General features: G+C 41.1%; 1 protein-coding gene across 6 annotated transcripts in view; it reads left to right on the top strand.

Annotated features, from left to right (window-relative positions):
• The window catches only part of UHMK1 (U2AF homology motif kinase 1), a 50,739-nt gene that overhangs the window by 16,410 nt on the left and 12,737 nt on the right, over positions 1 to 21,592 (top strand). For 4 of the 6 annotated variants that reach the window (XR_004627402.1, XR_004627400.1, XR_004627401.1 and 1 more), the window contains exons 1-6: positions 9,220 to 9,636; positions 10,964 to 11,256; positions 11,773 to 11,964; positions 14,006 to 14,100; positions 19,778 to 19,854; positions 20,005 to 20,103. Coding sequence is in view for 3 of the 6 variants with exons in the window: in XM_002920101.4 (XP_002920147.2) it covers positions 9,369 to 9,636; positions 10,964 to 11,256; positions 11,773 to 11,964; positions 14,006 to 14,100; positions 19,778 to 19,854; positions 20,005 to 20,103 (1,024 nt within the window). In the remaining 3 variants the exon portion in view is untranslated. Of the gene's footprint in view, positions 1 to 9,219; positions 9,637 to 10,963; positions 11,257 to 11,772; positions 11,965 to 14,005; positions 14,101 to 19,777; positions 19,855 to 20,004; positions 20,104 to 21,592 lie in introns of those variants that run through there. The other 2 variants (XM_034667242.1, XM_034667241.1) reach the window with 1 other exon arrangement.

The raw sequence follows: 21,592 nt of genomic DNA, 5'->3' as shown, positions 1-21,592 counted from the left end.
ATCGAGCCCCGAGCTGGGCTCCCTGCTCAGGGGGCAGTCTGCTTGTCCCTCTCCCTCTGCCGTTCCCCCTGCTTGTGCTCTCTCACTCTCAAATAAATAAATAAATAAAATCTTTAAAAAAAATACTGTTAACTTGGAAGAAAGGACTCTACTAAATGCTGCAGATAATGATGACAAAAGACAACACAACCTTAGAGCAAAACCACATCATAGGAGTTGTGCATTTATGTTCTCTAGATATGTATGATCCCACTTTCCTTTTATTTCTGTGGGAAAATGAGTCTCAAAAATAATGTGACTTTTAAATTATGCAAATCTTATCACCATGAATATGTTGCATATATATATAATATACATATATATAAAATAAATTCAAAATTAAGATTAGCTAAAATATGCTTTAAATGCTCAGAGACTATAGAGAGCACTTAAAATATGTAAAAATATTCAGAAAGGAATAATCTGTTCTATCACTATGAAATAGGCCAAATTTTGTGCTATTCATTAGAAACATTAAATCTAGATTCGAGAGGGGAAAAGAAGGAAACCGTTATTACGCTTATGTCAGTAGGGGAAAAAGCAAATCAAAGGGTCTTGTTGTGTTTCAAGTAACAAGGGAAGTCAGGCTGTATACAGTGACTGTTGCTGCTAGTTCTCATTAGGATTCACGGGTGGGGTGGGTAGAATGCAAATCTACCCTTTTCCACTGCACACCAGTCAGGTTTCTTTGCCTAAATCCCATCAATACTTTATTTTATTTTATTTTTTTAAAGACTTATTTATTTATTTGATGGAGAGAGTGAGCCCAAACAGGGGGAGTGGGAAAGGGAGAAGCAGGCTCCCCTCTGAGCAGGGAGCCTGATGCAGGACTCCATCCCAGGACCCCAAGACCAAGATCCAAGCCAAAGGAAGACTCTTAACCGATTGAGCCTAGCCAGGTGCCCCCCATCAATACTTTATATTATAACACAGCTCCAGCATAACCCAAACAAAGAAATCCCTCAAACCGCTAATCTCTCTCTGAGTCCATCCTTCTCCAAAAGAATTAAGACAATATTAAAATCTATTAAAAGTTATAGTATTAAAATACATGGTACTCATGGGGCTCCTGGGTGGCTCAGTCAGTTAAGCATCCAACTCTTGATTTTGGCTCAGGTCCTGGTCTTGGGGTTGTGGGATCGAGCCCCCAGGTTGGGCTCTGGACTGAGTGGGGAGTTTGCTTGAGATTCTCTCTGTCTCCTTTTCCCTCTGCCCCTCTCCCCACTCACATGCATGCACCCTCTCTCTCTCTCTGTCTCAAATAAATAAACCTTAAAAAAATAAAATATATGGTACTCAAATAATATTAGGACATAGTAATATCGTACATGTCCTCATGAAGCAGAAAGGATGTAATGGGGGGCGCCTGGGTGGCTCAGTCGTTAAGCGTCTGCCTTGGGCTCAGGGCGTGATCCCGGAGTCCTGGGATCCAGCCCCATGTCAGGCTCCTTCGCTGGGAGCCTGCTTATTCCTCTCCCACTCCCCCTGCCTGTGTTGTCTCTCTCTCTGTCAAATAAATAAATAAAATCTTTAAAAAAAAATAAGAAAGAAAGGATGTAATGGAAACTTGCGCAGGCCGTAAGACCCAGAACAATAATTCGTAAGCAGAATCTTAAATTTTCAGGGGGAAAGCTGTTTGAAATAATAGTAACAATGCAGCTTTTAGTGCAAGCTCCTAATTAAGGCAGTTTGGTTTGTGACACCAAGTAAAATAGTGACAAATGCTGACTTAAAATAATCCGAGTTTATGGATCTCTTTTGTGAACTTTCACTATTTCAAGATCAAGAATAAAAACACAACACTTTTGAATCTATAGACAGTTCTTGATTGTATATAATGATCGTGCAGTTTCTGGACTATCAGGGATCTTCCTTGGTCTTTGCTGATCATCCTGTCTTCACTGTTTATTATACTCCCAGCAGGCGGTGGAGAACAGAGCAGAGAGGTTGGAAAATCCACCTCCCGCAGACGTCCCTGTCTGTGAACATGGCTTTTGTACTTCTTGGGGCCGGGAGAGAAAGGGAGGGAAGGAAGGTGGTGAAACGAATGGTGTGACCTGCCCAGACCCCACTTCTTCAGCCTCTTCTTCCCCAATCACTTTTGCTTCCCCATCCTCCTTCCCGTTTTTCATCCTGCAGTGTCCTTCCGTCCTTTATGAAATTGTCTTGGTCCAGGATTGAGGATGAGAAAAACTCACTGAAGCCTTCCTTGCCTAGGAAACGGCTACAGTCCTCAGGGGCGGGGGGTGGACTTGGGCCTGGGTCCTCCCTTCGGATGCTGCCAATGCTTTTGCTCCGTCTGCTCCACAGAGACGTAGCAAACCCGGTTCATGGAGATGCAAAGAGAAAAACTGGTTCCTTAGGGGAAAGCCAGTATTAACAAACAGCTCATCACCCTGTTACACCAGGGAAGACGTCCCCCCACAGCACAGTCCTACACTTGACACGTCCAAGAGACAGACTGGTGCTCCCGAGAGGACTTAGGGCTTCCCTTGGAGCCGAGGCTGTGGATGGAAAGCGTGTCTCCACCCCCAGCCAGCCCTCTGGGGTCTGTGACCTGAGAATCGAGAATCACTGGTGTAGGAAGTTCTTATTTCAGTCAGGGGGAAGGGGGAGGGGATGAAATAAAGTCTCTGACCTTAGAGCAGACTGAACTTTTCCTTGGGGCTCTTGCTCGTTCTTTTGTAACCCCATCAACAGGCCGCGGACTTTTCTTCCTATATGGCATGGATATCACCAATTTCAACTTCCCTGTTCCTTTCGTTCTTTTCCTCTCCTCAAAGTCTACCTCCCCAAATTCTTTTTCTACTCTTCTTTCCTTTTGAGGACATAATGCCTTTGGTTAAAGTCCACCTTGGGATTTCTTCATTTCCCCCTCTTGACTGTCATCTTTCCATTCCCTGACCTCAGTTGCTGCCTCTGGGAAAAAAACAGGCAATCGTTTAAAAAAATATTAAGTACCTAATATGTGCCCGACACGGTTGCAAGCACTGGAAATACAGCGGTGAACAGACATAAACTTGTCCTCACTAAGCTTATGTTTTAGGCAGAGGGATCTACTAAGAAAGAAAAAGAAAGAAAGAGAAAGAGAGAAAGAAAGAAAAAGAAAATATACACTGTGCCATTTAAAAATGCTGTGGATAAAGATGAAAGCAATGTAAGGGTAAGAGGAAAGCCTGGGAAGTAGGGAATTGCTAGTTTGTATTAGGGCGGTCAAGGAAGGCCTCACTGGTTCAGTGTCATTCGGACAGGAACCTGAACAAAAGGGCAAGTGAGCCATGTAGAAGTCTGAGGAAAGATGGTTCTAGGTGGAGGCTCGGCGAGTTTCCTTCCTGAAGAAAACAGACACTCGGTGTGTTTGAGGAACATTCGAGAAGCCGGTGTATTGGGGCCAGAGTGGACAAGGAGAATCGTGGGTGGAGGGGAGGTTGGAGAGGTCAGATGGGGTCTCAATCATGTAAAGCTTTCTGGTCCATTTTATGGATTTTTTTTTTTTTTTGCTGTAATTCTGAGTGAGACGGGAGAGCAAAGGCACAGGTGGATGTGGCTTCTGCTCTAACTGGATCATTGTCCACAGTGCTGGGAGTAGACTTTCGCAGGGCAGGAGTGGAAGCAAGGAGGCCAGGTGGGACGTTGTTTCAGTCATCTAGCCAGGAGGCAATGGGGGCTCAGACCAGGGAATTAAAAAAAAAAGTGTCTAGAATCTGAGTATGTTTTGAGGGTGAGAGAAAGTCTAGTCAAGGGTGACCTCAGGGATTTAGGGCTGAACATCTGGAAGGACCAAGTTTCCATTAACTGAGCTGGAGGAGGCCGTGGAGAAGGCAAGCTGGGGAGAGGGATCAGGAGTATAGCTTAATATATACTGAGTTTGAGATACTAACAAAATGCTGGCGTTGACGTCCCCCAGTCAGAATTTCCAGGATGGATAGTTCCTGGGGCCAGTTGACAAGCGGGGTGCTGAGACATACCCCCGCCCCTAATCTCTCCCCATCCATGTGTCTAGTGCAGAACTGTTGCTGAATGTTATCAAAGAGCCCATCCCAAATCCAGCCAAGAGATAGATCGAGGCCATTCTATTTAAACCCACCCTCCTCCCCAGCATGCTTCTCAGTGAATTTATTCTGTCTTCCAACCCCTACCTCTCCCCTCCTTCTATGATGATGTTCTCACACCTTAATGGAAAAGCTTGGGGTCATGGGCGCTTTTCAGTTCATCAGCTCACTTTCCCTGAGTCGCCATCTTGTGACTCTCTTCAATCTCACGGGATGAGCTTTCCCTTATGTTCTAAGCAAAGTCCTTCATCTTGCAGAGGGGTCTGTCTCCCCCACCAGACTATGAGTTCTTTGCTTGGGAAAATCGAGTGGTTCTTTTTGTTTGTTTGTTTTTAAGATTTTATTTATTTATTTGAGAAAGAGCAAGGGAGAGCATCTCTGTAGGAACATGACACTAATGACACACTTTGTGGCTTTCAAACTCTATGCACACATACTGCCTTGTTTTTTTCCTGGCAGAAGTGAGAATTGGAAAAGGCATCACTAACCACAGGCATATCTGTGATGCTCCCCCTCCTTTCCACCCCTTTGATTTACTCCTCTGGCTTTCCATCCCAAAGCTGATTGGAGAAAAAGGCTTCTAAGTTTTGCTGGGCTTCTTTGGGGGAAGATGGCCACAGAGGGCGCTATAGGGTCGTAGATAGGAAACAATACTTTTGTAGTTTCTATAAAGAGCTATTGTTCTTCAAAGGGCCCTCGCCATGTAACAGCCAACAGCAAGAGCTCTGTCAGATTAGTTTCCGTATTTTCTCACAACAATGTTCCCTTTAGATCCCAGGTTTGTCTTTTTCTCCCCAAGTCCCTGTACCCCTCCCTGGGCTCTGATTCCGCAGCCCCAACATCAATGGTCCTGCCTAACTCTCTTGCGCCCTTTGACCAGGAGCAGTGATCCCGGGATTAGACCCAGTAGGTAAGCCACCCCCTTTACAGGCTGGAGAAAAAAGCCTCCCTCTCTCCGTTGTACCCTGAGTGGGGAGCCTCTTTCTCCCGTGCGTTGGGACTTGCCTCTAGGCGCTCAGCGACTGCAATGTCTCCATGCGACAACAGAGGGAACCAGTACACTCTCTAAACGAAACTCCAAACTTCTCCCAGATCTTGAGTCACCAGTAGTCTCCAGACACTCTGATTTCAAATTCAGCCTTCTGGAAGTGATGGAATTCCCTGCCGTAGGGGCTGGGCCCATGTTGACTTTCTGGAAGCATTTCCTGCACTACGTGTTACCCTTCTCCTTCCTAAGGGCAGTAAACTTGTACGGCGAAAGGAAATAGGATTCAGGTCCCTTAGATAGCGCAAGGGGACAGAAAACCTTGAGGAAATGTTTAGAAGTAGTGACAAAGGACACAATTAGTCATCTGTGGCATCTCTGCAGTCCCCTGAGGAGGAGTCAAGGTAAGGTTCTGTTTTGTTCTGATGGGCTAAGTCCAAGCATGGAATTATAGAAATAAGTGAGGGGCGCCTGAGTGTCTCAGTTGGTTAAGCCTCTGCCTTCGGCTCAGGTCATGAACTCAGGGTCCTGGGATGGAGCCCACAGCAGGCTTCCCTCTCAGTGGGGAGTCTGCTGTTCCCTCTCCCTCTGACCCTCCCCTCTGCTCATGCTCTCCTACCCGTGCTCTCTCTCTCTCTCTGTTAAATGAATAAATAAAAAGATCTCTAAAAAATTTTTTTAAATAAGTGAAAGTGACGAGGGAGCAGAAGCCTAGCCCAGGGCAAAGCGCACACTGACACCCTGCAACCGCTCCCCCCCACTCCTGGGTGGGATATGTGTGCTATTCCCCCAGGAAACTTCCAACTATCTTACTGTTAATGCTTTGCTAGAGGGAGAAACAACCTTAGCTTGGTAATTGCCAGGCCTCCAGTATCCTTAGGGTCCTCCTTAGCATATGAAAGTCCTTTTGGATACCTCCCTTTTTCCTTACCTTCCCCAACCCCATGGTATATAATCAGTCACCCCTCACTACCCCAGTGTAGCTCTTTCTGCCCACGGGTCCTGTTCCCATGCTTTAATAAAATCACCTTTTTGCACCAAAGACGTCTCAAGAATTCTTTCCTGGTCTTCGGCTCTGGATGTCACCTACGTTCAAAACTCCATCAAAGGGAACAAATCTTGCTGAGAACCCACTGGGTGTCCTGAGATAATCTACATTCATTGTTTTACTTCATTATAACAAAACACATATTCCATCCCATCTTAAAATTAGCCAAAGAAACTAGGACCAAGAGAGTTTGGTTCATTTACTTGGGGTCACATAGACATCAGTGAGAGATTGAAATTAGGCCTGACTCTGAAGCCAGGGCTTGCTCTTCAGACCTACAGGGAAAGCACCCAAAAACCTGGTTCCCCTTCTTTCTAAAGCTGCTTCTGCCTAATTACCTCCTCAACCCTTACTTCCAAATATTATCATATGAGGGATTAGGGTTTCAACATACTAATTCTTTTGGAAGGGGCCACACAAATAATCAATCCATAGCACATTGCAAAGAGATACTGCTCAGGAGAGAATAAAGGATGGCTTGGAGAGGGGCAGTGGATTCCTTCCAGGTAAAAAGGGGAATTCCAAGTGATTCCCTGGTATTTCCCGGCCAGCTAAAAAGAAGAGGATCTAAGCAGAAGGACAACAGGAGTGAAATTAAAGGGAAAAAGGAAATCAACCAGGTCTTGCAAGCACATTTACGGGAGAAAAAATAAAAATATCTAATAAAAGTATGAAAAAGGTATACTCTAATAATAACAAAAACTATCAAAATATCATTTTTTGCTTATAAAATTAAAAAGAAAATTTTAATAGCAATGTTTTATATTGATATGGGTATTGTAAGTCATGTACTCTTTGCTAATTACAGCATAACTGTATGCAACTGGTCTACAGAGCAATTTTGTAATAATGTTAAATTCTGCAGACATTAAGTATTTATTCCATTCTAGTTCATAGTTTTTTATTGCTACATTTAAAAATCACTTCAAAACTTAGCAATTGAAAACAGTAATAAATATTTATTGTCACACATAATTTCTGCAGAATTGAATTCAGAATGGCTTAGATGGGCGGTTCTAGCTTAGGGGTCTCTTATGAGTTTGCAGTCAAGTTTTCAGCCAGAGCTACAAGCATCTTGTAGGCTTTATTGGGACTGGAAAAGCCACTTCCAAGATGGTGCACTCACATAGTGGTTGGCAGGAGGCTTCAGTTCCTTAGTTCCTCTGGAGAAGTCTAGAGGGTCTCCACGACAAGGCAGCTAGCTTCCAAAAAACAAGGGATCAGACAGCAAGGTAGAAGCTGCAATGTCTTTTATGACCCAGGAAGTCACACCCCATCATTTCCACAATATCCTATTGGTTACACAGGTCAGCCCTCCTCAAGGTGAAAGGAGCTGTAAGAGATCATGAACACTAGGAGACAAGGAACATAGGGCCATTCTGGAGACTGGCACCACAGAGTCGCTACTTTCAGGCTTGAAGGATTTGGATCTTCAGGAGCTCAACAATTAAAATATGGGCCAGCCCTTCTGTTAAAGGGATTCCAAGGCATATCTGTTTTGGGTTATTCTTGGAACCAATTTTGACTGTGGCTCCATTATACAATTTAGTTCCTTTACCTTGTCGGCAAGAGAGCGATGGGAAGACATCACAGTGTAAGAGACGTTGGAAAAGCACAAAGAAATAAAGGTTTATGGGAGATTGGTTTCAAACTGGTAACTTCTGCTTGTAGCATTCAGGAGAAGGGCTCATAGGTAACCAAGATATGGATTATAACAATGGTTATTTTTCACAAGGAGGTCCTAGTCACCTTCTACAATTTCAGTATTTACTCTCTCTGATTACAACATAATCTTCCAACAAGATAGACTGGAATGAAATGTTTCTTTTTACTCACACTTAGTTCTAAGATGTGAGTTGCTCAGAGTTCTTTTACAGAGTCCTAGCAATTTACCTGCACCTCCTTTAGAGCGTTTTTACCTCGACTCCTTGGATCATATTGATATACATGTCTAATTCATTCTATTCACTCTGAGTTACTTGAAATCCGAGTTCATTTCTATTTTGTCTCTTTTCTCTATTTAGGACCTAAGTTCTCTCCCACTCTCCAGTTTCCCCACTTTGCCTTCCCTTTATACAAGCAGATAAACGCCTGTGCTCATTGCCTTAGAAGAGCCTGTGAGTTTTTTTGATTTTTATATTCCAAAAGCCCAAGTTTGAGAGATTAGTATTGACTTCAGACATAGAGAAAAATGCTTGCTAGAAATAGCTGGAGAACGCACAGACCTCTCCCTACTCCAGACCCAGAAAGGCCCATGTAGACAGAAATAAGGCACATATCAGCAGCAACCAGACACGTTGATGACCCAGGATACCGAAGAGCAGATGGCTCCTGGGCCTCTCCACTTTGCACCACATAAGTTACCCCACCTGCCTGGGAAGTTAGACAAGCCTGAGGAAAAGCGGATGGGGGCAAATTGTCTGAAACTAAACGTCTGCCACTCCATCTGAACGGAGCTTGAAGTAGGTAAAGTTGAATTACAGAAAAATAAGGAAGGCTTCAGTTATTGCACGCCCTAGTTTGTGAATCGGGATTCTTGTTTGCTACATCTGTTACTCAGTAAACCTTTATTAAACGAGCAAAAGAATTGAATGAATACATGAAACATACAAATTTGTAGAAGGTCCACGTTCGCCCAGGGTAGAATCATTTTGATAAGGCGAAGTGGACTAAGGAGCACAGAGGCTGGGCTTCCAGAATTAGGGCTCCTAACGACCCGGGGGAGGGGGTGGGGGCGGAGGCGGTGGCGAAGCCCTTCCTGTAGTAACTGGTCTATTTCCCTTGGGATACCGTCTAGGAGAACTATAGGCCGGGCTTCATTCTCCTAGGTTCTCAGTGGGAGGGACGCGCCTCAACAAGAAAAAAGACCAGTCTCCGTTTCTGGTAACGTTTGAGAAAACACTTAGTGTTGGCCTGAAGCAGAAGGCACTCAGCAGGGTTTAACAGCTCACGCTCGGGGCTTTTCTCCAAAACCCAATTCCTTCTGTCAGCTCTAGATCCGCCCCCTTCTGGGCCCGCCTCCCCGGCCCTGCAGGATTGGCTCTTCTTCCACTTCCGGCTTCTGGACCCGGGTGCACTCGGTTTCCGGTGTCATGGCGGCCTGAGGTCCTGGCAGTCGGAGAGGCGGCTGCAGGCCCCTCCCTGCGGAGCCGCTGGTCTGGCAGGCGGGGATGTGACCGCGGGCCCTGCCGGCTTGCCCCGGGCGTCGCCTCAGCTGCTGTGCCAGTGCCCTCCGTCCACACCGATGGCGGGATCCGGCTGCGCGTGGGGTGCGGAGCCGCCGCGGTTTCTGGAAGCCTTCGGGCGGCTGTGGCAGGTACAGAGCCGCCTGGGGAGCGGCTCCTCGGCCTCGGTGTACCGGGTGCGCTGCTGCGGCACTCCCGGCTCGCCCCCCGGAGCCCTTAAGCAGTTCTTACCGCCGGGAACCACCGGCGCTGCGGCCTCGGCTGCGGAGTATGGTTTCCGCAAAGAGAGGGCGGCGCTGGAGCAGTTGCAGGGTCACAGGAACATCGGTAATTGCCGCTGCCTCCCTTCCCTTCTTGCCCAGGTCCCGGCCCAGCCGTACACCCCCTCTCAGCCTGGCCTTCCATCTCCTGTCCTTAAGGCGGGAGACGTGGGTCTGGCCCTCTCGTAGTCACCCGAGCCAGGCCCCTTTCCCATCCCCCTTTACTCTGTCTGCAGTAGGGTGGAGTTGGTGGTCTGCTTTGCCCAGTGTCACGTAATAGATGCTCAGTTAAGTTCTGTTTTGCGTCGGAGAATGCAGCACCTATTAGCATAGTTATCTTTTCTAGTGAAAGGAGCCCTATCTTTGCCACATTTGTCGTTTCTTGTATGGAAATTTTGAATCTTTGCATACCAGTGAATAAATGAGAAGTCCTTCTGGGGCGTGTGATAATGCTAGTAACTCGTACAGATGTTATCTGATACATATTTAGTATGGATTTGGGAGAAATGACTCAGTATTCACATAGGAGGCCTCTGGAAGTGTGAAAATTAGGAACACTTTATACTTTTACCCTGATAAGACTATGTTACATGATTTAGATATTCAAAATATAGGATGTATGATGATTACTGATGATCGATCTATGAAAAGTCTTCACTGTCAGTACACTGAGTTTATAGTTAGTTCTAGCTTTGGCTAATAAAGAAATGTCTTAACTTCCTGGCAAACATAATCTATGTGTAATTTGAAGAGTTGCTTTTTTTTTAGATTACCACTTTGGAGAAGAATTTCTTAACCACTAGTGTTGCCCTTTTTTTTTTTTTGAGCTTACTAAATGATGTATATAACCCTGATATTTAGGAGTGAAAAAAATTTTTTTTTGCAGTTTTTGCAAGCTTGAGGACTTGTTGAATCGCAAGATTAGGTTAAATTGTCATCTTGAAAGACTTAATCTTGTAATATTTATTTCTTTCCCCTCTGCTTTTAATATTTAGATTAAATGCTATTTTGGATCAAGAACCAGTTTTCAATTTTGTTTTTGCAGAGTCCATAATATTTGGATTTTATTTTTAATCATTTTTGCTTGGTAACCTGAGTGTATGTTCACCTACTGTTGAATGAATGCCTAACGAAATACAATTTGAATTGTGCCATATTTAATATCTTTGACAGTAATGAGCTGTGGAAGGTTTTTATCTGGTTTCATTAAAATAACCCAGTTGCCAAAACATCTTACTTTTGGGAAAGATAAATTACAGTGGAAACATGATGCTCATCTGAGTTATCCTTGCCTAGAGTACCCCAGATTTGCACCGCGGAGTTATCTGTGTTAGTTGTAACTTATTCTGAGTCTGATTTTTAAAGCATTATAACTTATATGTTTCTTTTTCTAGTGACTTTGTATGGAGTCTTTACAATCCACTTCTCTCCGAATGTGCCATCACGCTGTCTGTTGCTTGAACTCCTGGATGTCAGTGTTTCGGAATTGCTTTTATATTCCAGTCATCAGGGGTGCTCCATGTGGATGATACAGCATTGTGCCAGGGATGTTCTGGAGGCCCTTGCTTTCCTTCATCATGAGGGTTATGTCCATGCAGACCTCAAACCACGTAACATATTGTGGAGTGCAGAGAATGAATGTTTTAAACTCATTGACTTTGGACTTAGCTTCAAAGAAGGCAATCAGGTAAGAAATACTTTAATAACAAGGGTGCTTTGGTCGACACTTAGAGATATTTCTTTCTAAAATACTGAAATGCTCGGGGATGAAGCAAATAAAAAGAATATAATTTCCACCATGCAAAAAAAAGGATGTATGTTTGGGTTAGGTAGGGTAATTAACAGGTAATTATTATTACTGCTGCCTTCAGTGTTGGCTCTCTATCTCATGGCAGAGCACATGTCACAGTTCTGGCAAACCCTCCATTCTCCGTGGTTTGTCACCTCTTTGCAGAGTGTCCTTATTTATCAGCAGTGCCTAACAGACAAGAGACTATCTAAAGAAATGAGCTGCTGTGTACAGCTTGCCTGTGAGAAGTGGCCAGTTAATGAGCCAAATAATTAGGGTAACCAAGGACTAAACATTTTCTAGCATTCAGTTTGGCAGTGGTTTATTGTACTTTTAGAGAAGTAACTACACCATGGCAATGGAAGGAAAGTGAACAGTTTTTTATTGGTTGTAATATTTACCCATTTTCTTTAGGATGTGAAGTATATTCAGACAGACGGGTATCGGGCTCCAGAAGCAGAACTGCAGAATTGCTTGGCCCAGGCTGGCCTGCAGAGTGATACAGAATGTACCTCAGCTGTTGATCTTTGGAGCCTAGGAATCATTTTACTGGAAATGTTCTCAGGAATGAAACTGAAACATACAGTCAGATCTCAGGAATGGAAGGTAAAGTGTACCAGTGCTTTTGTTTGGAGTCCTTAATCCTGATTTAAGAGTACTCAGTTTATAATGATTCTCATAGGGGACGCTGTTTACTTCATCTCTAACATACTCCTCTTCCTGCATTTTTCGTACCTTAAATGCTACTATTCATTGTCATAGCTACAGTTGTGCTAGTGAGTATTGCATACTTATTGACCTTAGCCTGGGGCCCGGTGGTAGTAAGTGCTTGATAAAATGAATAAATACATATTTCCAAAAAAGCAGAGTGATTTAGTTACACTACATCCAATAATATTACTAATATGACAAATATAAGTTTAATGATAATCTTTACATAAAGCTTTACAGTTAATACTTTGTAGTTAAAGTATTTTAATGCACAGTCTCACTGAATTTCCTGACAATTCTATGAGGATCGTTAGCATATTGGTTATTCTTTTACAAATGAAAAACTGGAGGCCCAGATACAGAAGCCATTTGCTCCAGATCGTACCACTGGATGTTCCAGCCCTGGGCTCCATATTCTGTTCTTCCTATTCAGAGTTTAGCGTTCTGTCCGAGTCCCACAGTGCTTTATATTAATTTGTATTCCATATATGAACTGTCCTGGTAAAGTGAGTACTGCTTATAACATTGTTTCTGTGGGAACATGAGTTCTAAATTCCAAATCTCTGACATAACAATGAACTTTCTGTATGTTCATAATTTAGGAATTAATTGTATTATGTTTTCAAACATATCGTGGGGCCTAAATGTTGTGATGGTATCAGTATCCTTTAGGCTAGAGGTTTGAGAAATAATACAATGTTTAGGAATCATTAATGGTTTTGATATTAAGCAACAAGTATTTTTTGAGCATCTAGTAACAAATAGTTTGTGTATGGCTATTGTACTGTGTAGTTTTATTTCTTTTCAGCCCTTAGTCATCTGTTTCTGGAAGTATTCCTGGAAGGAATGCTTTAATAGTCTTGTGGGTGTACCTAATGCTTGCTTTTGGCAAAAAAATGCTACCATGCAAGTAAAACCAGTACCATTATTCTGCGTTGGCACTTTTCACACAATCAAGAGGCTAAGTATTCTTTCTTCAGCGCTAATCCAAATGCAGATTACTTACATTAGTTTTGACTATCTTTGAGACCTTTGGACTGTATCTGCTTGGCCCTGAACTAATCAGAACTAAGTCACATTCAGGCATTTTGTATGTAATTTGGAGGTATGATGTGTATTAAATTCCCGGTATTCACCCCTCTAAATAAAAACAGTATTTTATATTTTAATCATCTTCTGTGGAGACAAAATTGTCAAGTGAGTATGAGTTTGGGCTCTGAGGTCAAACTACTAGGGTTCATATCTTGCCTTCACCTCTTACTGAGTTACTTAGGGTTACTGAACCATGGTTTACTTTCTGTAAAATGAGGATAATAGAATTTTCTCACAGAAGTATTGAGGTTAAAAAATAAATGATACCTAGTTCTTAGCATAGCATGTGGCCTGTACGAAGTATTCAGAAAATTGTAGTGATAAGGATGGTATCAGGTCTTTTTATTGGTGTACGCACTTCCACGTTCTGAGAAAACACAGTACTCAGGGAGAAAGTTACGTTCTGTAGGATTTAAAGTATGAATAATGTGACGGATGCAAGTTTTAAATACTGCATTACTTTCTCTCTGATAGTCTACTTGTATCTGAAAACCAGTTAAAGACTTCTCACCAAGACGCTCGGACTCAACTGTCACACATTAATTTTCTTACTTTGTATTAAACTACACTTTTATATGATTGCTTTGGTATTTGTTCTTATTCGTTCATTTAGTAAATATTCATATAGAGTGCTAGGTCCTGTGCTAGGTGCTGAGAATAGAGAAAAAACTACTAGGAAGCTTATAGTTACGTACATAATCTCCTCCAATAAGATTATAAGCTCTCAGAAGAGAGTGTTTTCTGTTGCATTTACCTACCAAACAGTACAGTGCTATGTGGCTAGTACTCAGTAAATACAGAATGAATTGAATAACCAAAGGAAGACTTTTCTCCCTTTTTTTAGGCAAACAGTTCTGCTATTATTGATCACATATTTGCCAGTAAAGCAGTGGTGAATGCCGCAATTCCAGCCTATCACCTAAGAGACCTTATCAAAAGGTACATCATGTGTACTTTCGAGTTCCTGTGTGTACATTTATTATATAAAGGCTATTTTTGTTTTGTTTTTGTTTTTGTTTGGATTTTACTGAATGGATTAATGTTATTTCTGGTGATCACGTAGAGGCTCTTCCTGGCAGCTGTATCTTTGGCCTCTTGTAGCTCTAGCAGTCCGACGTACTTGGTGGAAATTAGATTTTTTCTTTCTTGTTGTTTGTAGTTTGTTTGTTTTAGGGTTTTTTTTGAAAGTAGGTTTTTAAAGAGCGTCTTTAGGGGGCGGCTGGGTGGCTCAGTTGTTAAATGTCTGCCTTTGGCTCAGGTCTCCTGCTCGGCAGGAAGCCTGCTGCTTCCTCTTCCACTCTCTCGCTGTCTCTCTCTCTCTGTCAAATAAATGGATAAAATCTTTAAAAAAAAAAAAGTGTATTTATTAACTAAAGACTGAGTTTGCTTTCGGACTACCTAAAAAAGGTTTAAAATAAGGTAGCTATGTATTATACTTTAAATAATTACTTCTGGAAACTCTGGGGACAGATACAATGTTTCTTATTTCTGAGTAGGTCCAAACACGTTAGATATTTTAAAATAAGACATAATGCGTATTATCAAATAGTTGGCCTTTCACATTTCTGGCATTATGGGCCAGAAATGAATAAAATAATAATTATGTTGCAAAAGGATAGATCTCTTCGATCAAGTCAGAATATTATTCTTTCTTTGGAATATTGTCCCTATAAACCTTCCAACTAGGTTTTTGGGGTGGTTTTTTTTTTTTTTTTTTAGCTTTTTATTTTGAAATAATTACAGATTCACAGGAAGTTGCAAAAATGTTGCAGAGAGGTCTGTGTACCCTTCACCCAATTTCTCCTAGTGGTAACATCTTACATAACTAGTACAGTATCAAAACCAAGAAGTGGACATTATAATCCACAGAATTTACTCAGATAAGAACTTAAAAATTTTCTTTGCACTTATTCGTACATGTTTGTGTGTTTTACAAATTAGTTTTCAATACCTGTTACTATCTGATTGGTATTAGATTTATAAGATTTCCGTTTTACGTGGAAAAGGTGACATTGTGAAATTATGTAATGGATTCTAACTTGAAAGTCAAATCATGTAAGTTCTAGTATTGACTTTGGGTTTTTTGTTTGTTTTTGTTTTTTAGTGCAAAAAGGTGATTAATTTATTAAAGCATGGGGACAGGACCCACGGGCAGAAAGAGCCGCTAGTATTGACTGTTATTTGAGATTTTTCCTCCCTTTGATTGTGCAACTAACACTAAATTTGGAAGCTACAGAGAACTGTGATCAGCAAAATAAAAAAGTATAAACCTACTCTCTAGTGTTAGCACTCTGGTGTATTTCTTTTCAGTATTTTGCTGCATATTTTGCTATGTGTGCATGCAAATTATTTGAACCTTTTCTTATTGTATAAAACACAGATACTGAAAACAAATATGTACCTTCATGAATCCTTAGGAATACTCTTGTATTTACCATTCACGTCAAGAAATAAAACTTTGCCAGCTACCCCAGAAATCCTGTGTCCCCATCTTAATTTTCAGCCCTTCTTCCTCCCTAAAAGTAGCCACTGCCCTGACTTTTATGGTAATTACTTCCTTGGTTTCATCATAGCCTGCCTCCTTAAACACTGTGGTTTAGTGTTGCTCTTCTAAACAAAATTCCCTTTTAAGTTTCTTTTAATCTGAAAGGTCCTTTTCCATCTCCTACTCCGCTTTTCCCTTGTTACTTGTTGGACAACCTGGGTTGCTCAGTACAGCTGTCTGCAGTCTGAATTTTGCTGATTGTGTTTATCCTGGTGTAGCTTAACACATTTCTGTGTTTTTCCTGTATATTGGTAGTTGTATCTAGAGGATTGCATTTTTGGGGGTGGGCATGACTATAGACGGTATTGTGTTCTTTTATAAGGAGGCACATAATCTAGCCATCTCTGTCTTAGGTGTTAGTAACTGTTAACATTCAGTGCTTGGATCTATTACTTTGTTAGGGGCTGCGGAATTAGGATGTTCTCATTCTGTCATTCTGCTCATGTGGTTAACCAAAGACAAAGTAAATGCTTGATTCTCCCTCTCTATTTACTAGTTTTCATAATGAGTTGATTCCCTGTCACCCTCCAAAGGGGACCATTTCCTTTTGAAAGTTCAGTGTGTTTTGATTTGGTAACTGCAACTCATTGCAGTTCTTACCTTAATTGAAGCTAAAATTGGCCCATCTTTGATGAATGTGAGCCGTGTAAGTTGGTTTTGGCAGACCTTATCATCTTCTACAGCTTCTTTGCTATCTGGTGTGACAAGGTGTTCCCAATTCATCTTATACATTTCTTGCCCCAGACCTGGAAGTAGCCATTTCTCCAAGAAGCTTGATTTCTTTTAGTAGGAAATAGTATTTTATTTTATTTTATTTTTTTTAAGATTTTTATTTATTTATTTGACAGAGACAGCCAGCCAGAGAGAGAGGGAACATAAGCAGGGGGAGTGGGAGAGAAAGAAGCAGGCTCATAGCGGAGGAGCCTGATGTGGGGCTCGATCCCAGAACGCTGGGATCACGCCCTGAGCCGAAGGCAGATGCTTAACAACTGCACCACCCAGGCGCCCCGGGAATAGTATTTTAAAAACACAGTCTGGGTTTTAGGAATACTACTTGCTAGTGGGATGGTTATTGTTTCTAGGCCTTATTTTAAGTGGACAGAGTTCATACTGATAGTTCCAATTCAAATTCAAGACCACAGAGGTTTTATTTAACTTCTGTTTCACATCTCTTTCTCCTTCTGTGTCAAGAATTCTGATTCTTAAGGACAAGAGGAATGCTAGAATCAGGATATTTTATAATTACTCATTTGCTATATTCCAGCTTACATTAAAACAGTTTCAGAATCATAATACTCTAGGAAGATTACTGAAAATGATTATTTTTACATGTAATTTTCCCATTCTTCCTCCATTTGAAAAATACTTGTATCTGCACCATCAGATTATTAACATGCCATACACTCTGTTTTAACACTCGCATTTATTCTCAGTTCTACATGTAACTGTACGTTACTGTTCACCCCTGGGCCTTGTGGGGCTGTTTCTCTCATGTTTTAGTTTTTGAAGCTTGATCTCTAGAGGCCATAGGATGGATTAACGTTCTCTGAGCTCGTGCATTGCCAGTAGTCGGTTGTGCCTATACTGGAGAGTCTGTTCATCTGGATATAAAAATGAGTGGCATACTTTTTTTTTCTTGATTGTCTTAAATATATTACTCCATTTTATTCTGACATGTAGTGTTGCTGTTGAAAACTCTAAAGACACTTTTAATTGTCTTTATATTAAAAATCACTTGGTCTTTTTTGTCTAGATGGCCAGATGATTTCATCTTTTTAAAAGCCTATTGATTTTACCAGAATGTATCTTGATTTTGATTGTTCCAGGTTGGTATTCTCAGGAAAATAGATAGTTTCAGATCTTTTTGCTCGTTTCTTTTAGAAAGGTGTGCTTAAATTACTGTTTTTAGTATTCATTCTCTTGCTTTGGTTTTCTCCTTCAGGCACTCCTGTTCTACATGTATTGGGTTTTCTTTGACAGTATTCATTATTATTACTTTCTCTAGAATCTTTTTTATCTCTTGTATTATTTCTTTTTTATTATTTTTTTAAGATTTTATTTATTTGTCAGAGAGAGAGCACAAGCAGGGGGAGCTGCAGGCAGAGGGAGAAGCAGGCTACCAGCTGACCAAGGAGCCTGATGTGGGACTCGATCCCAGGACCCTGAAATCATGACCTGAGCCAAAGGCAGACTCTCAGCCAGCTGAGCCACCATGAGGCATCCCTGTTTCTTTTTCATTTTTAAAAATGTTCCTTTCTGCTTTCTATTTATCTTTAAGATACTGTCTCTTGTGTTTGTTCATCCTTGTAGTTCTTCTAGCTTTATTTTATGAAGTGATTTTTTATTTTATTTCTTTCTTGAGTTCTGTTATCTAATTATTGAGACTTTCTAATTTTGATTTATGTTGTTCTTTCATATCTTTTATCATTAAAAAAAATCTCTTTTGCTCATTTTCACACTGTAGGTGATAGTGTCCATCTGTGTTCTGATCCTGCCTTTTTGGCGTGCCTTCGTTGTCTCAGGGTTGTCATTTTGCAGTTCTCATCTTTTGTGTAATAGTTTTGTTAGTAATGCTTTTTATGTGGTTCATTTTTATATGAAATTCATTTCCTAAACTTTCAGAAGAAGGTGTAATTGGGGTAGCTTTTCTAATTGTATGGGCTCCTTCTCTTGTTTTTGTGTAATGTTAAAAAAGAGGGGGGTGTTTTTATTCTGAAATCTCCTGGCTCTTCCCTTCCACTCCTTTTTCCCTAATGTCTCTCTCTCTCCCTCTCTTTCTCTCTTTCTTTCTCTCTCTCTCTGTCAATTTTTATTTACCCCATCCTACTCAATTTGGATTCCATTTTCAAGATTTCTGTTCTCTGTAGGACTTTGCCCCAGGAGGGAGCATCAGCTGGTTTGTTTTAAGAAGTCATAATATCTAGATTATTCCAACCCCTTCAGATTTTACAGAGGACTCCTTGCATTCACTTGGAATTAGAATGTATAAACCCTTGTAGTTACAGCTGCTTTTCTCCAGTTGGCTTACTGTGCTTTCCAGTGAGTACCCATTGGCTATGGGTTATTTTCTCTGCTTCATCAGATCATCTGTTGCTGTTCTCTGCTTCCTTCCACACAGATGTTGATATGGTGCAAGGCTTACTATTACTGATGGTTTGTCCCTAGCCTCTTGTATTTTGGCATTTATTGGGGTTACTTAATTTTATTGTAAATGTTGTCCATGGGTTTTTGATTTTGTTATCAATTTGTGCTGTTATAGGGGGATTTGATAGAATTCAAAAATAATTTCACCCCTGTTGTCGTCTTTTTTTTTTCTTTTTTAGTTTGAATTACCCTAAATTTGTGTCTAGCTTTTTTTTTTTTCCACTTAATGTTATATAGTATGGATCACTTTCCCATGTTGCATTTATTAATCAAAAACATTATTTTAAATTATAATATTGTGCCATAGGTATGTATCATGAGTTACTGAATGATTTACTCAGAAATAGCTGTGGGGTGCCTGGGTGGCTCAGTCAGTTAAGCGTCTGCCTTTGGCTCGGATCATGGTCTTTGGGTCGTGGGATCGAGCCCTGTGTCAGGCTCCCTGCTCAGTGGGGAGTCTGCTTCTCCCTCTCCCTCTGTCCCTCTCCTGCTTGTGCTCTCTCTTTCTCTCAAATAAATAAATAAAATCTTAAAAAAAAAAAAAAAGAAACAGCTTTTATATTTTTTGTAGGTGAATGCTCAGTAAGCCATGCTAGTATAATTAATGTGATGAACATTTAGACATTTTAATTTTCTTTAATAGTTTCATTTTCAAAAGATTTTTTAAAAAAGATTTTATTTTTTTTGTGAGAGCTAGAGAGAGAGAGAAAGAGAGAGAGTACAAGCAGGTGGAGAGGCAGAGCGAGAGGGGGAAGCAGACTCCCCGCTGAGCAGGGAGACTGATGTGGGACTCGATCCCAGGATCCAAGGATCATGGGATCATGAACTGAGCTGAGGCAGATGCTTAACCAACTGAGCCACCCAGGTGCCCCTCATTTTCAAAAGATTTGACGATAATTAATAAAGATACATGTTTTTGTGTTTTAGCATGCTCCATGATGATCCAAGCAGAAGAATTCCTGCTGAAATGGCATTGTGCAGCCCGTTCTTTAGCATTCCTTTTGGTAAGTTTATACATGTTAATTTTTTTCTTGGTCATTTGGCAGTCAGATAAGATATCACAGCTCACTTACATTCCCAAGCTCCTTTGCCTGGTGTTTATCAGTTTATTTTGGGGACTTTACGTTTAACCATGTTACAATGAACCTTAACAGCCCCTCATATTGAAGATCTGGTGATGCTTCCTACTCCAGTGCTAAGACTACTGAATGTGCTGGATGATGATTATCTTGAGAATGAAGAGGAATACGAAGGTAACTGCTTCCTAAATTGTATTTTAATGTCTTTTGTAACTAACTCTAGAGTAGATGTATTGATTCATAAGGTTCTCTATTCTCTTAGTTTTTATATTGAGGATATTGAACTACATGACTTCTAAGATAATCTAACTTTTTGATTCCTGCTATAGATTTACATGTCCCCCCAAAATTCCTGTGACAAAGCCCTAGTGCCCAAAGTGATAGTATTTTGAGCTGGAGCCTTTAGCATTTATAGGATTAGGTTACATCCTGTCAGAATTAACGCCCTTTTAAAAAGAGGAAGAGACAGGAGAGCTCTCTCCATCATGTGAGTATATGGCAGGAAGGCAGCCGGCTACCCAGACACTGAATCTTTCTACACATTCTTGTGGCAATTCCAGCCCCCAGGACTGGAGAAATAAATGTCTGTCATGGAAGCCACCCAGTCCGTAGCTGCTTGTTATAGCAGCCTGTGTAGGCTAAGAGATTGCTCAGGGCTTTTGGACTCCTTTACATTTCATAAGCCTTTACTGAATTAATAAAGTTTAATTTTCCCAGCATGTTCTTTCCATCTGTTCTTTCTAGTTCTGCCCTGTGCTTCCATTTCTGCGTCTTAGCTCTTGGTTTTGCTTTTAACAACTCATTCAAGACGTGTTTACTGAGGACTGGCTCTGTACTTGCCACTGTGGGATTATTCCCTGTCTTTGGTGTAAGAGAGACAGTTACTAACAAACGGTTAGAGTTTTGATAAATCCGAAAGTAGGGTAATACACAGAGGCAGAGCGGAAAGGAACTTAACTCATGCTGAGTGACCCATGAGGGTGTCTGTATGGAGGTGATATCTGAGCTGTGTTAGTAAGTGGAGTTGCTTGGCTAAAAGTTGAGGGGTTGGTGAGGAAATGGCATAAAGACACAGAGATGAGAGAAAGTATGGCATGTTCTGAGATTAGTGAACTGTTGGGTGTGGCTCTATCTTAGGGTATTTATTGGGGAGCAGTCAGTTAAAGTTAAAGAAATAGCCAAGAATACAGATACATAACAGACTCGTTTGCTATGTTAAAGAATTTGGATTTTATCCCAGAGATAATAACACTGCAATATGATATAAAAGAACTTTATATCAGGGGTAGAACAGTCCCTGGCTTACAAGTACCCAATAAATATTTGTTCTTTGTTGAATTCAATAAAGAACCATTAAAAAGTTAGAATAAGAGAGTGATATAGTCAGACCAAGGTTTTTTAAGAGCAATCTGAAAGCAGAGTAGTGAATGGACTGAAACAGAACCAAATTTAAAAATATCAGTTGCTTAGTAGTAAACATTTTCTTTGTGGAAAATTAAACCATTACAGATAAAGCTAACTTGACCCCACTATCTCTTGTAATGGCAAATTATTTTATGTCCCGGAGCTTTGTCTAGTTATCTGACAAATGAAACAAACATAATTTCTTTGAATCTGTAGTAGTTGTAAGAAGCTGCAACCTCAACTTTTCAGGGTGCCTATT

The sequence above is a fragment of the Ailuropoda melanoleuca genome, chromosome 8 (assembly GCF_002007445.2).
Source record: "Ailuropoda melanoleuca isolate Jingjing chromosome 8, ASM200744v2, whole genome shotgun sequence".
Classification (NCBI taxonomy): Eukaryota; Metazoa; Chordata; class Mammalia; order Carnivora; family Ursidae; genus Ailuropoda; species Ailuropoda melanoleuca.
The sequence above is the reverse complement of the archived record's forward strand: the minus strand, read 5'-3'. Positions and strand labels throughout refer to the sequence as shown.